The following is an 18,543-nucleotide window of genomic DNA, read 5'->3' on the forward strand; positions in this document are numbered from 1 at the left end:
ATACCGCTGGCCCTGGTGTGGTGTTTTTTCTTTTAAATATTTAAAAAAGAAAAAATCTTTGTGATATGTGGTTTGCTTGCTTTGAACGACCCTTTTTTCTCTTAAGTAAGTTGGTTTCTGTTTTTTACATTTTTGTTTTGTTTGTGATATGGGTACTTAGTTACGTAGGTTTCAGTTGCGAGGACTTGCAATTATAACTAGGTCATAACATTGTTACTTATCAATTCAACCATCTTGATGTCTTTTACAAGGAGCTATCACTAAACAAATGACTGCAATAGAAGAAATGGTTGCAAGTGAGTACAATTAGCCAGACCCTCATCTTTGTGACAAGATCTTGAAGATGGTCATTTGTGAAGCGTTCTAGTTTGCTATTAGTTGCAGTTTTAGTTATTGCTTTCTCAATATATTATTTTTCTTTCTTTCTTTCTTTTTTTACAAAGGATGATCAATGTATAATAATTAAGTTTCATAATTTCTTTGTCTTTGAAGCCAAGTTGTATATAAATGTACACATTATTAAGATTTCATTTTGTATATGTACAAGTAAAAGATTTCATTTTTAACTATTTGGTGTCATACAAAATGGACAATAATGCAAGGATTTAATAAAAATAAATTTGAAAAAACGACATTAAAGATAGCTTTAATGTCGGTTAAAAAAAATTATAGACATCTTTAATATCGGTGGAAAAACGATATTAAAGATGTATCATAAGTGACATTAAAGACATATTTAATGTCGGTTATCCACCGACATTAAAGATGAACCGACATTAAAGGCCTTCAATAACACCTTCAAAGATGTCGGTTTATAACCGACATTGAAGGCCTTTAATGTCGGTTATAAACCAACATTGAAGCCCAACCGACATTAAAGCCCTTTAATAACACTCGCAAAGATGTCGGTCGCCAAGTGACATTAAAGGCCTTTAATGTCGGTTTTACCGACAGTAAAGGCCAGATTTCTTGTAGTGGTGTGTGATAAGGAAGAGAGGAGGATGGTAGTTAAGTGCAAGTGAAAGTATATATCATTACTATTTCTTATGGACCACTCAATAACCAGATTTACTAGATTGACCTTTTTCTTAAAGATTATTAATTTATCCAAAAGAGTCGTATTGACCTTATAAAAGACAAAAAAAAAAAAAAAAAAAAAAAAAAAAAAAAAAATAATAATAATAATAATAAAAGTGAAATACATGTTTTAGGTTATAGATTAAAGCCAGAAGACATAAATAGACACATGGAAACACAGGTGGAACATAAAGGAAATAAAAAAATATGCGAAGTAAAAGGTCCACAAAAATGATGATGACACCAAAACCTCCATTGCTTCTCTTTATAATGGCCAACTCCCAACACTATCATCAGTCCTTGTCTCCCTCATTTCCTGTCATCTTCTTATTTATTCTTCCCTTCTCTCTCTACAAAATGAACATTCTCTCTCCATTCCTTCTCCACTAACTCTATCATTCTTCATCCTTCTTTTCTCTCTCATCGCCATGACAATCCTCCAAAGAACACGAAGTAGCAGTGCCGCCATCAAAGCCACCACAAAATTAATCCCATCTTCCATCTCCGGCCACCGCCACCACGACTTCAGATCCTTCTCCTCCTCTAATCTGCCGCCGGAGTATTCCAATCCAAACAATTTTTCCGGCCACCATGGCCACCGCCACCAAACGGTAACGGGATCAAAATTCTCTATCCTTCTCCACTCACTTCTCAAGCTCCTCTCGGTTCCCACTTGTAAATGGCTCTCCATCCCCACCCACCTCTCCGTTAGGCCGTCTCTTGGCCGGAGAGTTGTCACTGGAACACTCTTTGGTCGACGCCGTGGCCACGTCACCTTTGCGGTTCAAATACACCCCCAATCCGAGCCGGTTTTGTTGCTTGAGTTGGCCACTTCTACTTCATCCCTAGTCAAGGAAATGTCCTCCGGTTTGGTTCGGATAGCCCTCGAATCTGAGGCACCTGCCTATAATGGTATGAAATTAAGGACAATGATCAGTGTATCCTTATGACGCACTATCTCAAATGTTCCATGTTTTAATCTTGTGTGGCGGAGGGATGGAATCATCTACCCACCAAAAATTTGTTTCTTAAATTACTAGCCATTCTAAAAGTATTTTTCTATTTTCCCCCTTTATTTTAAATAGTTTTAAATAGTTTTAGATAATTTCAATTTAAATAACCTTTTATCCATATTCTTTAACAGATGGTCGACCAAAGAAGTTGTTTGAGGAGCCCAGATGGACGATGTATTGTAACGGTAGAAAGTGTGGGCACTCGATGTTGCGTACGTGTGGAGAGTTTGATCGGTATGTGTTGAACATGGTCCAGAGTGTGTCGGTCGGTGCCGGAGTTATTCCAGTGGTGGAGAACGGCGGAAAAAGCAGTAGGTCAGAGGGAGAGTTACTTTACATGAGAGCAAAGTTTGAGCGAGTTGTAGGTAGCCGTGACTCGGAAGCTTTTTACATGATAAATCCAGATAGTAATGGAGGACCTGAACTCAGTATTTTTCTTCTAAGAATATAATTTTTCCAATAAGAAAAAGCCCACAAAAATAGATGGATTAACTTCTATTTCTGACTTCTATCGTTTACTTATTTTAATTAAATGTATAATAACTCAAATTCAAGCATAACTTAATACAAAGGTTGGATGGTTGAATTTGATCACTGTGATAGATAGTACAAAAATATATAATTACTTATAAATCGTTTTGGTCTTTATTTTCATTTTGTTTATTTTAATAAATTCATGATGTAGCTTTGAAGCATGAGTACTTAGCATATTTTATGCGACCATGATTTAGGGCTAGATAGGTTTGTGATGAGAGCACAAAGCAAATAGAAAAAAGGGAAATTTTATAAATATAACAAATGATTAAAATATACAAAATCCATGAATTTAGCCATTTTTTAAATATTTCAAGTTTATCCTTTCATTCCATGGTCTTTCTTCATTTCCTTTTTTCCTTCTTACCGTCTTCGTCTGTTCCATCATTTTTCGTTCAATTTTTTTTTGTTCAAGATCATGTATCAAAAAAATATTTTTTTCAAACTTTTATTTGGTTGTTCAAGATCGTGTATTGAATTTAAAAGACTGAAAAAAAAAAACGTCGTTTAGATTTGGGTAGTGTACAAAAAAAAATAGCCAAATCTAAGCGAGTACAAAAAAATCCTAAAAAAATCGTTTAGAATTAAGTTATGCCAAATCTAAAAAAAATAGCCAAATCTAAGCGAGTACAAAAGAATCTTACAAAAAATTGTTTGGTCAATCTAAACAATCTTGTACAAAAAAAAATCTAAACGATCGTGTAACCAAATTAAACGATCGTGTACAGAGAATTTAAAGAATAAATAATTTAGATTTGGCTACCCAAATCTAAACGATCAAATCTAACCGATCGTGTAATTGAATCAAATTGATCGTGTAACTAAATTTAAACGACCGTGTAACCAAATAAACGATTGTGTACAAACAATTTAAAAAAGAAATCGTTTAGACCTGGCTATCCAAATCTAAACGACCAAATCTAAACAATCCTGTACCAAACAATAGGCAAATATGAACGATCGTGTACCAAATATATTACGCGCGTTGTTGGCGACGTGGTTGACGGGACATTTTTTGTATTTTTCATGGTGAACCTGTGGGCTTTTTTTGTTTTCAAAATTGTTCTATACAGTGTAAATATTTTGTCGTTTTGTTATTTTTTTTTAAAAAAAAAACCTCATAAAAAACGATACAAAATAATATGATAAGGATCCGAAACAATTATTCTTCAAACGTATCGGAACTTAACTTGAATAAAATTGATATATTTTGAAAGTTAATTAGGAACAATGGAATGAACGTAAAAGTATATTTAAATTTGAATTTTAAAAGAAATTATTTTTTTTACATTATTGTTAGTAATACATGTTATCTAATATATTTGGTTGGTTGATTTTATATTTTGATTAGGGTTCTTGCGTTAGTTGTGGATCTGTCATAACTTAGCATATTTTTTAGACAAACAAAGTTATTTTTCTGTGGAATATTTTTCACTCTCGAAAAACTTTCATATGTATTATTTCATTCGGTATTTTCCATTATTGAAGAGTGACTTTTCTTTTTAAGATGAGGGTTTGTTTAATTTCTTCGATTCAATAAGTAAAGGAGACTTTTAGTTAAGGTTTAATTTAGGCTTTTGTTATAATAGTCGCTTTTGTCTATTATTCAATAATTCATGAATAATATCCCCACTTTTCTTTTAGTTGTCATTATTATTTGAGCAAATGTTTATGTTATATTGTCGAGTTGTGCAACATTTTGTTCTTGCTCTTTGCTCATTATATTTCATTGTTCACGTTTTTCTACATGAAGTATAACATTGAAATAATTACTGTCCTAGGAAGAGCATAAGTCATTGCTATGTAGAAGTATTATAATTTTCTCAATCTTAGAGGAAGTCAAAGACTCAGCTATAGAGAAATTGATCTCCACCTTAAGAGGATCCTAAGATTTATTGATGAAGGGAGTTTACTAATTTGGACGAAAGATAACAACATGGAGATCATGAGTGATCTCACATGTTGTCAAAAGTCGAAATTTTCAATACTTATATTATCAAACCCATAGGGAATATAATCGTGCTTTTGAGAGGGAGTCTCACAATCTATGTGTCGAGTCGATCTAGGTGATCATCGAGTTGAGTCTTTTGTAGAACAAAATTAGTAATCAATAGATTATCCTAAATCAAAGTAAAATAATTAAAATAAGTAGTTAAATGAAGAAGAGTACAGAGATTGACGCATATCTTTATAGTGGTTCGATTGAAGTCTACGTCTATTGTACAAACCAAAGGTAGGACCCTAATTTATTAGTAGTAACGAATCAAAATACCATCAAATTGATGAACTAACAGAAAGAGATCTCAAGAAGAAGAATACAAAAACTCTCTTGAATAACTCACAATCTCGGACTCTCTGCGTATCTATGTCAAACATGCAAACAAAAAAAGAAAGGCTATTTATATAGAGACCTTTATAACAGTAAGTAAACACCCAAACCTTAATGGGCCAAATAAGATAAAAAAAAAAGGGATAGTTGCAAATGTAGCAATTAGATTTAAAATAACTAAGTACATAACAACATTTTAAAAAAAATTGTAAATATAGCAAAATCTGTCAAAATCTATCAATGATAGGAGTCTATCACAGATAGACCATATAGTAAATGTTGGCCTATCAATGATAAACCATAAGAGTCTATTAACGATAGAAGCCTATCACCGATAGATTTTGCTATATTTGCAATTTTTTTAAAATATTGTTATATAATAATTATTCTAAAAATTGCTTCCCATTATAATTACCCTAAACAAGCGCATGGTGAAAAACAAATTTTTCAATTAACATTTAAATCAACAAGCTCTACGTGAGTCATTTTATTAGTAGTGTATTAAAGTATACACTGTTCGCCACCTCGAGTAAAAGCTTCGACGACTGGTTGAGTTTTGTGGAATTGAACATATATTTATGTTGTATATTTGTGTTGATATTTGATATGACGTGGTTCAATCTCTAGTACTTGATCCTCTAATTCTTTCTAGGTTAGACATGTTAGTTTGATTTGAGAAAGCATAACACGTTATCTTCTCAAAATTGGAATATCTTGGAAGAAGGCTTGTATCTTCAAAGGAAACTTCAAATTTTAAGGACAGTTAGCTTCATAAATTAGGAAATCTTCTAGTTTTTGGGAGGATTCAATCTAGGAATTATGAAGTAAAAATTTTCTAAACTCCCACAAATTAAGAGAACTTTTCTACTCATAGAGTTCAGAGTTCTCTGATGTTATAGGTTTGGACTTGATTGGTCCATGGATTAGACCCCTAGACCCAACTATATGGATTTGTGCTTTATTAAGTAGTTGGGCTAAATTAAGCATTTTTTTTTGGCTAAATTGAACTTTATCCCAAATAAATAATATTTAATTTGACCAAAATAGTTAACTTGATTCAACGGTATTGATGAAAGCATGTCGTCATCAAGATTTGTCAATTTATGTCCTTAGTTTCAATTTGTGACACATGTCAACTTTTAATTGGTCACATTCAATTAATTGTATTTTGGTCATATTACTTTGGTAAATGGCATGACAAATTGTGAATGGTATAACATTTATCATTTAACAAACGCCCCATTTCAAGATTTGTGCACATGTATGGATGGATGAATCTCAAAAAAGGTAGTGTTAAAATCAAACAACAAGTTATATGTCCTTAATTCAACTCTATTTGACGTGCCAATTAAATCAAGAATGAATCTTGCACATAAGCTTTAATTTTAGGGATATTTTCATAAATATAACAAAGTACTAAAATATTTACGGTGCGACAACAAAGCCCATAAAGTTAGTCATCTTTTAAATACTATAGGTTTGCTCTTCCGTCTTTCTTTTCTTTTTCGCTGCGATTGTTGCAATTTTTTTCTATCATCTTTCTTCCTTTCCTCTCCTTTTTTTTCTCGCTGCGATTTTTTTTCTATCGTCTTTTTTCTTTTTTTTTACGATGTTTAGATTTGGGTAATAAAATATGATTTCTTTCCATTGTCTTTCTTCTTTTTCTCTTTTTTTTTTTTCGCTGCGATTTCTTTCCACCATTTTTCTTCTTTTCCTCTTCTTTTTTTACATCGTTTAGATTAGGGTAACTAAATCTAAAAGATTGTGTATAAAGAATCTTGAAAAAATTATTTAGATTGAAGTAGCAAAATCTAAAGGATCGTGTAAAAAAAATAAACGATCATGTACCAAAAAAAATTATAAAAAATCGTTTAACTAAGTCTAAATAATTGTGTAAAAAAATCTTGAAAAAATTGATTTAGCCAAATCCATTTCCTAATTTAATTTGCATAATGGACTAAATTTTGACACTTTGATTTAGATATAAAATTTTATTATTAGATAAACTTGAAATCATACCTACAATCCCGAGGAATCTTAAGATGAGAGCCTAATGTCACGTGGTTATTTTTAACACTTAACCAACGTGCGGCACAATGGTGATAGAGACACCAATGTAAGCCTTAGAGTTTGTTAGGAGACTTGCTAGAAATAGAAAGAGGCTTTAGAGAAGGGAAAAGTAGGCAAAGAGTAGAGAAAGATTGAGAAAATTGAGAATACAAGTGTATTGCTTGAGTATGCTTGAGGATTTCTTGGATATTCTTGGATGATTTTTGGATGCCTTACAAATGAGACCCCTTAGGGGTATTTATAGTAGTTACATAACCGACCTTGGCCCTTAAAACCGACTTAAAAGGTCGGCAAAGTCGTTCTAGAGCATTCTGGGCTTTTCATGACAGTCAGCCACCGACATAGCACTGTTCATGACCGACATAGAAGGTTCCAGATGCGTCTGGGCGTGTCTGGAGGGGCCTGGAGCGCGCGCGCGGGTCGCCGTCGCGTTCGTCAGGCACGCGCGCGTTCCGCTCGTCACTGTGTTTGACGTCCGTCATCGAAAGTTCCAAAAATTTCCAGAGGCGTCTCTGGTCTTCCCAGCGCGCGCCGTCGGGCGCGCGCGCGCGTCTGCCATGCGCGCTGTCTGTGTTGCGCGCGCGGATGCCGCGCGCATCCGCCCATCTTCCGCGCGCGCGAGCGCGATGTCGTGCGTGCCCGCCTGCCCATCGTGCGCGCGCGCTGTGCTGCGCGCGCGCGCCCATGCCATGTCAGGGCCGCGCGCGCTTGGCTGCCGCTCAACGGCTGTGTCATGACCCTTGCGTGACTTTGCTTATTTTCTTAGGGCCTTTGGACTGTGTGGGACTTGGTTGGCTCCTCTTGGGCAATGCTAAGGAGCCTTAATTTCGAAAAATTTTGGGGGTCTATTTTTGGGGCGTGACACCCTCCCCCACTCGATTTCGCAACGTCCCCGTTGCGTTTTCTTTGAACTTTTCTATTTCTGCTTGGAATTGCCAAAGCATATCATCGCGTTCCCAGCTGGCTTCAGACTCTGGCAATCCTTCCCACAGAATTAGATATTCTGAGTGGCTTGGAACTCCTCTTCTTCTTATTTTCCTCTCGGCTAAGATCTCTTTGATCTTCCTGTCAAACTCGGTTATTACTCCGGTTGGTGCTCGAGAGGTTTTGCTTCTGTTTGGATCCTCCCGGTCTTCGTGAAAAGGTTTTAACATACTTACATGGAAGACATTATGGATCTTCAACTTTGGAGGTAGTTCCACTTTATATGCTGCTTTACCCACTCTCTCAATGATTGAGAATGGGCCTTCATATCGCCTGACAAGTCCCTTGTGGACTTTTCGAAGGGACTTGAATTGGTTTGGTAGTAGTTTTACTAAAACCTTGTCGCCAATTTCGTATTCTTTTGGCCTTCTCTTTTTGTCGGCCCACTTCTTCATTCGTCGAGCCGCTTTTTTTAGACATGCCCTTGATATATCCTGCTCTTCGTGCCATTGTTTCGCAAAATTAAATGCAGAAGGGTTAGGTCCTTCGTATGGGGCAATCAAGGCACCAGGTGTATTGGGCTGTTGGTTCATGATTATCTCGAACGGGCTCTTGCCTGTTGACTCACTTCGTTGGAGATTGTAAGAGAATTGGGCCACATCTAAGAGGGTTGCCCAATCTGTTTGATGCGCACTGACATAGTGTCTTAGATATTGCTCCAACAAAGCATTTATTCTTTCCGTCTGGCCATCGCTTTGGGGATGGAAGCTCGTGGAGAAGTTTAAATCTGTCCCTATCAATTTGAACAGCTCCCGCCAGAATTTCCCAGTAAAACGTGGGTCTCGGTCACTGATGATACTTTTCGGTATCCCCCACAGTTTTACTACATTCTTAAAGAACAGTCTTGCCGCTTCGTCTACCTTTATGTCTGGTGAGCATGGTATGAAAGTGGCATATTTGCTAAATCTGTCCACGACCACCATAATGGTTCCAAAGCCATGGGATTTGGGTAAGGCTACGATAAAGTCCATAGTGACACTATCCCATGGTTTCTCAGCGATCGGCAAAGGTTCAAGCAATCCCGCGGGAAGTTGTTGTTCCCCTTTGTCTTGTTGACAAACTAGGCAGGTCTTGACATAACTCTCAATGTCATCCTGCGTTCTTGGCCAGTAATATTTATCGTGCACTAAGGCAAGTGTTCGATTCATACCTGGATGTCCCGCCCATAAGGAATCGTGGCATTCCCTTAAGACATCTTTCCGCAGGGTTCCCCATCTTGGCACGAACAAGCGGTTACCAATCGTAAGGAGGGTACCATCATTCTCCCAAAATCTTCTGGTCTTTCCCTCCTTGGCCAATTTCAGCAGATTCTTGGCCAACTCAACGTGCTGTATTCCTTCCTTGATTCGTTCAAGGAAGTTGCTCGTGGGCATGCTTCTCGTGATTATATTTAGCTCGGCCTTGCGACTGAGGGCATCAGCAACAACATTTGCCCTCCCTGGTTTATACTCTAGCTTGAAGTCGAATTCAGCTAGAAAGTCTTGCCACCGTGCTTGCTTTAGGGTCAGCTTCTTCTGAGTCTGAAAGTAGCTTGTTGCGACATTGTCCATCATTACCGTGAATTTACTGCCTAGAAGGTAATGCCTCCAAGTTCTTAGGCAGTGGACAATGGCTGTCATTTCTTTTTCCTGCACGGTGTAACGTCGTTCGGTGTCGTTCAGTTTACGACTCTCAAACGCTATGGGATGGCCGTCTTGCATCAGGACTCCCCTTATTGCAAAATCTGAGGCATCGGTGTGTACCTCAAAGGGTTTAGTGTGATCTGCCAGTACCATTATGGGTTCCTCGGAGACGACATGTTTTAATCTATCAAATGCTTGCTGGCACTCCTCCGTCCAATCCCATGTTTGATTTTTCTTCAACAGGTTGGTGAGAGGGGCAGCGATGCCAGAGTACCCCTTGATAAATCTCCGGTAATAGTTTACGAACCCCAAGAAAGACCGTAGTTCGGGTACTTTAGTTGGGGCCTTCCACTCTAGTATCGCACGTACCTTGGCATTGTCCATCATCAATTTGCCTTCTTTTATCCAATGTCCAAGGAACTCGACTTCTTGCTTGGCAAAGGAACATTTTTCCAGCTTTATGTATAATTCATTGTCGCGGAGTACCTGAAAGACTTGTCTCAAGTGCTGGACATGCTCTTCTAATGTCTGACTGTAGACAACAATGTCATCCAGATATACTACGACAAATCGATCTAAGAACGGCTGGAAGAGTTTGTTCATGAGTGTGCAAAACGTGACTGGTGCGTTCGTTAGGCCAAAAGGCATAACTAAGAATTCATAAGCACCATACCTGGTCACACATGCAGTCTTTGCTTCGTCCCCTTGCTTTATTCTGACCTGGTAATACCCGGAGCGTAGATCGATCTTGCTAAACCATTGGGCTTTTCCTAGCTGGTCGAAAAGGTCAGCAATAAGAGGAATGGGGTACCTGTTCTTGATAGTAATCTTGTTGAGAGCCCTATAGTCTATACAAAGTCTCAACGATCCGTCCTTCTTTTTCTGGAAGAGTACTGGAGCACCATAGCACTGTTCATGACCGACATAGAAGGTTCCAGATGCGTCTGGGCGTGTCTGGAGGGGCCTGGAGCGCGCGCGCGGGTCGCCATCACGTCCGTCAGGCGCACGCGCGTTCCGCTCGTCACTGTGCTTGACGTCCGTCATCGAAAGTTCCAGAAATTTCCAGAGGCGTCTCGGGTCTTCCCAGCGCGCGCCGTCGGCGCGCGCGCGCGTCTGCCATGCGAGCTGTCTGTTGCGCGCGCGCGGATGCCGCGCGCATCCGCCCATCTTCCGCGCGCGCCCGCCTGCCCATCGTGCGCGCGCGCTGGGCCGCGCGCGTCTGCCTGTGTCGCACGCACGCGCGCCCATGCCATGTCAGGGCCGCGCGCGCTTGGCTGCCGCTCATGCGTCCATGGGCTCCAACGGCTGTGTCATGACCCTTGCGTGACTTTGCTTATTTTCTTAGGGCCTTTGGACTGTGTGGGACTTGGTTGGCTCCTCTTGGGCAATGCTAAGGAGCCTTAATTTCGAAAAATTTTGGGGGTCTATTTTTGGGGCGTGACACTAAGCTTGATAGTGAAATAATTTAACAATGAGATAAAAGTCAAACTTGAACTTGATATAAAATTTCCAATATTTTATCCAAAGGAATTCTGGTGATATCTGTTCAAAAAATCAAATCCCAATTCAAATTTGGATCAAAATTGCGTGAGTGACACAGTTTGAATGGAAAAATTAAAATACTCAAGTCTTGACAACTTTAATTCCCACAACTTAATTTACTTTATATTACATTAGGTAAATAAAAACGTGTTGCACGTGTGAGAACCTTGTTAATATATGTTATTTGCTAAAATGAATAAATAGTAGGATTTAATAAATAATAAAATTAGAATTAAGAAGGAAGCAATAAATAATAAAATTTAATAAATATGTTTAATTACCTTATCATCTATGACGATAAGTTTCAATACCTCTAACACTTTTCTTTTTTAGTTTTATATTTTTCAACAATGGTTTTGTGAATAGCACTTCGTCTAAGGCTCTAATTATTTTGGAAAGGTTCCAAACCTTGTATTAGCATATGCTCCATTAAGTCTGTAGTTTTATAGTGTAAATAAAAATTAACTTACAAAACAATATAATGCAACAAAATGTAAATATTAGCATTACCTTAGATCAATTTTTTCTTCGAGTTAGGTATAAAGAATGAATAGATAAAACTTGAAATCAACAAAAATTTTGGATAGCAAATTTAACTCGAAGAATGCATCTAGATTTATAATAAAATTGGATCATTCATAGTTCTTATTATTGAATTATAAAGGACAACTTTTTTATTATAATATTCATATGTATTTATTTCTTACAAAATGTTATAAATAATTTATTTCCATGTTACAAACAACTTGTATTTTTTAAGTTATAGAATTTGGAAAATCAAACCTACTTTATTTCGGTGCAAAATGGTTACAAATAGTGTTAATGTTTTAAATAATTTGTAAAAACGTTATTCACCCACATAATGATTGTTTAATTGGCCATATCTGGGTGACTTTCTCCTACCTATATTTATTACAAAATTTATATATTTTTATTATTATATTATATAATGTAACAAATATTAAAAGGGTAAATTAAAATTATTATTTCATAGGAACCAAATAAAAATTTAAATGATTATTTATTACAAACAAACGTAAGAAGAGGTTGGGGTTTTATTTCATTTCTTTTTTAAAAGGTTAAACTAAATGATAATAACTTAAAAAAAAAAAAAATCTTTTAAAGAGATATAATTGGATTGCACCTATACATATCCACTAGGTGGACACTCTCTCTTAACACCCTCGTCATCCCACTTCCTTAATAATAAGAGTTGAGTACAGAGAAGCCAGGGAAAGCACAAAGAAAAGGGTTAGAGATAAACCCTAATACAAGGAACCCATAGTTAAAAATTAAACAAAGCTAGGCATGAAGATTTAATGTTATATTACTCATGTCATTGTTGACAAAAAAGGCGATCTACTGGTCTAGTATTCGATGAGAGCGCAAATGTCTTCCCAAAGCTCGCAGATTGATTTTTCACGGTCTTTGAAAATTATATTATTTTTTTTTCAGCCAAGTAAACCATAGAACATATGACATAGTATTGAAAATGATGATGCCTTTTCTATTCTTTTGTTTGATGGAGCAGAGTTTAGTACAAAGAGAGGCAACGTTTTAATGTTTATTTCTCAATTTCAAAAGGATCTTAACTTTTCCCATAGATTTCGAGTTCTATGATAGGTTATAAGAATGTGGTTAACATCCTCGGAGTGTGCTTTACAAAGATTATACTGATTTGGGTTAAGTTGTGTATTTGGGAGTTTTCTCTGTAACATGTCTACTATATTGACATATTCATGAATGAGAGACCAAATAAAGAATTTGTATTTTTTTGGGATGGTTGACTTCGACAGGTTGTTGAAGATCTTTGGGTTGATATCTTATCCCTAGGCATCACATTATGTATAGCTTTCTTTACCGATGCAATGCTGAATTTACCATCAGTGTTAAGTTTCCAAATCGGAGTATCAGGGCCTCTGTTATTGCAAGGAGCTATGACTTGAGATTTTAATTCGATCCATTGTTCACATTGAAAGTTCTCAAGAGTACTTCGACGCTTGTAGTCCCATTCTAGTGTGCTTTGGTTCTAGGCCTCCTTGAAAGCTCAATTTTGGATATTTGAAAGGGCGAACAACCATGGTCTATAAAGGGAGATAGGACTTTTTTCATTCGAAGCACCTTTCACAGAAGAGAGGCTTTCTCCATCGTTGATTTTCCAATTTACTTGGGAAGGAACCAATCCAATCCTTTTATATTTTCCAATTGTGGGGATCTCTCCAATGTAGGAATGGTGGTTATATTTAGCTAATATCAGCCTTTTCCACGAGGGCTTTTGTTCATCATAGAATATAAAAATCCATTTACAAAGAAGTGAGAAATTTGTGTTTGCCAATCTATTGATACCCAATCCGCCTTTATCTTTTAGATAGGTGACAACAAACCATCTCATGAGAAGCACGTGTTTCTTCTCATTTGAGCATTTCCAAAGGAAGTTTCTCCAATGTTTTTCAATGGTTTTGTAGGAGCTTATAGGAGCACCTTTGAAGACAGAAAGTTGATAGGTGGGGAGGCTAACAAGAGTTGAGTTGATAAAGAGTGTTTTTGCCACCTTTAGAGATATAGAAATATTTCCAACTGCTAAACTTTTTTTTGTTTCTTTTTTCGAGATGTTATTCTAAAATGTTTTGGAGGATGGTTTGCCGGCCAAAGGAACTCCCAGGTAATTTATAGGCAAGAACTAATTTTTTATACCCCAACTTGCAGCCACTACCTCAACTTTGATTCTATCAACTTTAATGGGAGAGATAATGGATTTGCTCATATTTCCATTAAGGCCATATGTAGCTTCAAAAAGGTAAATAACATTCCTCAGTTTGTAAGATACTCGTCACTATCTTCCATAAAGAGGAGGACGCCATCTGCAAAAAGAACATGAATTACAGTTATCATTAAAATCAACCCCCCTGAATTTGTTAAGATGGCCCCGATCTGATAAGAAAGCTTACTAATATAATCTATAGTAATGATAAATATGAAGGGTGAGATGGGATCACCGTGTCAGATACCTTTGGTGTTGAATGTTTCCTCTATGTCTACCATTGATCACGATAGAGTATTGTACACTTGTAATGCAAGATTGTATCCAATCTCTTCATTGTTTTGAGTAATTTCTTTTCATGATAATATAGTCAATAACGTGCCAACTTATTTTGTCAAAAGCTTTCTCTACGTCAAGTTTAATCACGAAACCTTTGGTTTTTTTTTATTCTCCAGTAATCAATAGCTTTATTTGCAATAAGAATAGCGTCAGTGATTTGTCTACCTTTAACAAAATCCATTTGATTTTTGGAGATCGTGCATGGTAAGGTCTCCTTGAGTCTTTTGGCAATGGTGTTGGCAACCAGTCTGTAGAAAGCAATGGTGAGGCTAATTGGTCTGTAATATGTTATAGAGATGCACTTTTCTTTTTTAGCACTGAGAGCAATGTATGTTTGATTGACAACTTTATTGACCATACCGTGTGTGGAGAAATCCTTGATCCAACCTAATCGAACTCCAGCTTTTCTTAAAGAATTCCATTGTGTAGCCATCAGGTCCAAGGCTTTGTTGCTTTCAAAGGATCTTAAAGTCGACAAAATTTTATTTTCAAAAAATGGAGAACGAAGCTCAGTTTTAGCACAATCTGTGGTAGGAGCCCAACCAAGATTGTCAATAAACCATAAGTCAATCCCTAAATTAGTGTATATATTTCTGAAGTGCTCAACGAACACTTTTTCAATTTCATCATTGGTATTGCAAGTCTACCCCTTATCGTTGACAATACTAGTTATCAAATTTCTTCTTTGCCTAGCCGTACACAGTTTGTGAAAAAAAAAACATCTCCATCAGTGAGCCAGAGCCTTTGCATCGTTGTGCCTAGAATTGTACTTGTGAATTTTCATATTAAGATTCACTTTGAGAGTTGTTCTATGAGTACTGTTGACTTCTGTTAAATTATTTTTCCTTTCAAGTTTATCTATGGCATCAATTTCACTGATCCAAGCTCTTTTATCTTCCACGGATACTTTTTTTTTTTTTTTTTTTTTTTTGCTCTATGTACGAATCTGAGTAGTGAGTTATTTTAGTCTTCGCATGAAGGAGTATCCTGAGTAGCCCTGTTGATTGGTAGTTTTCCACCAAAAGTCTATATTTTTCTTAAATTCTGCTTCTTGAAAGAGGTTATTTGAAAAGCGGAAAAGAGTAGGGCCCCATCTTAAGTTTGTGGTTTCAAAAACAACAAGGAAGTGGTCATATGTAACTCTTGATAGAGTTCTAGAGTTCTAGAATAGTGAAGAGAGAAAATGTTTTCCCAAGCGGGTGTATAAGAGTCTGTTCAATCTTGAGAGAGTAGGTTGAGTTCAGAGATTTAACCAAGTCTCCTCCCAGGATCCAATTTGGTAGGCAATTTGTTTAAGCTCCTTAAGTTCAATCCAAAAATCTGGTATATCGTTTCCTTTTGCAAGCCCATAAATTGCTGTGATCCACCCATTTTATGGAAGTCAATTTTGTAGGCCCATAAACTGCCCAAAGTTTTTATGAAAATCCAAGTTATACTGATATATATAGCTCCACAAAGATTTTTAACATTTTGATGTTCGGTTTCAGAGAGAATCACAAAGTCAGTGTAGTAATTTGAAATTAGGTTCTTGTGTTTGAGCTCTTTTGAATGAGAGTTTAACCCTCTTACATTCCGTATAACAACTTTCATGGAGAATCAATTTGCCCCTTTTCAATGGAACCCAAAGTTCCCTCATCACATATAGTATTACAATTCATTCCCGAGGGATCTATATCAACAAAGTCTAAACCTGGGGTAAACTTAAGGTTGTTCTCTTTAGGCCAATCAATGAACTTCTTTTTTAATGTCTCCTCTCATTGATGTTCTAATCTAAGCTTCCAGTATCAACTTCCTCTTGATCACTAATGAGCATCGGTTCAACTTTGTCTTTCACGATTTCAGATTGATTGGAGATGGATGAGTTGGTGTGGAGCAGATTTCGTCTGGGATGGAGACTAACGTGTTTAATAAAGGAGAAATTAAGCCCAACTCAACAATAAGGTTAAACTCTGACATCTTCTTCTTTCCTTCTTTCAATTGATCTTTGTTATTTGTGTCAATTAGAAGAATAACAATTTTAAAGTTGTCATTTTGAAAAATAGTAAAATAGCATTTTTTTCTTTCAAAAATAGCAAAATGAAAAAAAAAATACAATAAACAAGAATTTGCAAAACCCCAAACTACCCCTATACACAAAACATAACTACTTTTGTAAACCTGATATTTTCTTTTGGTTTTTTTTTTAAAAAAATATATGAAAGAAATAAAAGATACTGGAAATTAAGTATAAAATGTTTTTTTTATATATGTATTTAATGGTTTTTATAAGGAGAAAAAAAAAAAGAAAAGAAAAGAAAAGAAAAGAAAGGATATAAAGGAAGGAAAAAGAGAGGAGGAATTCCAATTTCCTTTTTTTTTCTCTTTCCCACCATCACCAAGCTTCTTTCAACCCATTATTCACCATTTTTGCACCACATTTCAGAGGGGTTTCAAAGGGGTAAAAGGCTGAGAAAGGAAGAAGAAGAAGTTCAAAAAGTGTATGTTGAAGAAGACAAGGAATTTGCAATACCAACTTCTCTATAGTTCACTAAGCACATCTCTGATTTTTTTTTTATTGATTTCGAACTACACAAAAAGAATTAAGAGCTGAGGTTTAAATTTACCGAAAGCTAATTCATTTTCAAACAAATATTATGAAGAAAGCTTGAGCAAATTTTGGTGCTCATTGGGTGAATTTTGACAGAGAAGATAGGGTAGATTGTTTTCAGGCGAAATCAAGAAATCTCTGGTCATTTTAGTATTTTAGAGTATACTGGTGGAGTTAGAATCTCTATTTGGTATGGTTGGAAAGCTTATTTAATTTACTACAACTCTTATGAAGACATGGTGAACAAAAAATGACTAAAAATAAATTAAATTGTAGGGACAAGTTAAAAGGGTCGTGGTGTACGCGATTGTTGAAGTGATTCTGTTTCGAGGGATATCTGATATTATACACAGGGAATAAGAATTTTATGTCTTGAGGTAATTTTAGAGAACCTCAAAATAAAGATTTTGACATAAAAAAATCTCATTTTGGTTAAGTATCGAAAGTGTTATGATCATTTGAATTTCATGCTGCAAACTTGGAAAATTTTGAGAAATGTATGGAGTACGGTTTATTTTTTCTAAAAGATAGACTTCTTTAGCATTATCCTTGGTGAGCCATGTCAAGCATAACATTTGAAGATCATAATATTTAGGTTTCTAATATTCGGTCTTGTTGTTTGACAGATCGAGAGGAAATAGGTCGGATTTACACACGGGGGAAACAAGTCTAAGACTATGAGTCACAAAACCAGTTTTGAAAATATTTCTCCCTAATTATTATTTATGATTGACTGCTCTACACGTTTAGTTACGAAGCTATGAAAACCATTTGAATTCCATAATTATTTTCCAGTATGAGTTTTGAGATTAGATTTCTTAATGAAAATTTATGCTAGCACGTAATTATCGAATGTCTGGAAAGTATTTGAATCACCGTGTTTCAAATAAAGCTGTAACGACCCAACTTTCCGGACTAAGCTGAGGTCACTACCAAACACCAAAACTCGACCATTCAACATAAAATTTAAAACGGACCAGTTACGATTCATTAAAACATTAGAAATCTTCAAAAGACAGTTTCGGGCCCTATTTTAAATAAATCAAAAAGTCACAAAATAAAAATATCAAGTTACCAGTTCAAAATCACAAGTCAAAATATTCTGACAAAATACATAGCGGAAGCGATAAGAAAACCAGACGCGTCCATATGGCCTTCACGCATCCTTCCTGCCTCTCGTCGGTCTGCCCCTCGCTGTACCCCTACCTGAAAAGTTAAAGAAGAAATAGGGTGAGTATAAACATACCCAGTAAGGGACCCACTACTGGGCCCGTTAGGGGACAACAGTTAACTTCCTATTCGGGGGTACCCTACATAACAGTCTAGTGCTCCCGAAGGATGCACATATCAGTCTAGTGCTCCCGAAGGATGCACATATCAGTCTAGTGCTCCCGAAGGATGCACATATCAGTCTAGTGCTCCCGAAGGATGCACATATCAGTCTAGTGCTCCCGAAGGACGCACATATCAGTCTAGTGCTCCCGAAGGATGCACATATCAGTCTAGTGCTCCCGAAGGACGCACATATCAGTCTAGTGCTCCCGAAGGATGCACATATCAGTCTAGTGCTCCCGAAGGACGCACATATCAGTCTAGTGCTCCCGAAGGATGCACATATCAGTCTAGTGCTCCCGAAGGACGCACATATCCGTAAGACACACTACCCCATAGATGAAGCTAACCGT

The 18,543-nt window shown here is 36.5% G+C and overlaps 1 protein-coding gene across 1 annotated transcript; it reads left to right on the forward strand.

Annotated features, from left to right (window-relative positions):
• Positions 1-1,382: 1,382 nt before the first annotated feature.
• On the forward strand, positions 1,383-2,741 carry LOC103502949 (protein MIZU-KUSSEI 1-like). Its single transcript, XM_008467073.3, has 2 exons — positions 1,383-1,989; positions 2,222-2,741. The coding sequence occupies exons 1-2, from the start codon at positions 1,506-1,508 to the stop codon at positions 2,539-2,541; spliced, it is 804 nt and encodes a 267-aa protein (XP_008465295.1). The 5' UTR covers positions 1,383-1,505; the 3' UTR covers positions 2,542-2,741.
• The last annotated feature ends 15,802 nt before the right edge of the window (positions 2,742-18,543 follow it).

Source organism: Cucumis melo, chromosome 8, assembly GCF_025177605.1.
Source record: "Cucumis melo cultivar AY chromosome 8, USDA_Cmelo_AY_1.0, whole genome shotgun sequence".
Lineage (NCBI taxonomy): Eukaryota > Viridiplantae > Streptophyta > Magnoliopsida > Cucurbitales > Cucurbitaceae > Cucumis > Cucumis melo.

Bases quoted from the DNA above. Each gene is read 5' to 3' on its own strand.
- LOC103502949 (XM_008467073.3), top strand. From the start codon at position 1,506: ATGACAATCCTCCAAAGAACACGAAGTAGCAGTGCCGCCATCAAAGCC. The intron at 1,990-2,221 runs GTATGAAATTAA...ATTCTTTAACAG, and splicing joins TGAGGCACCTGCCTATAATG to ATGGTCGACCAAAGAAGTTG.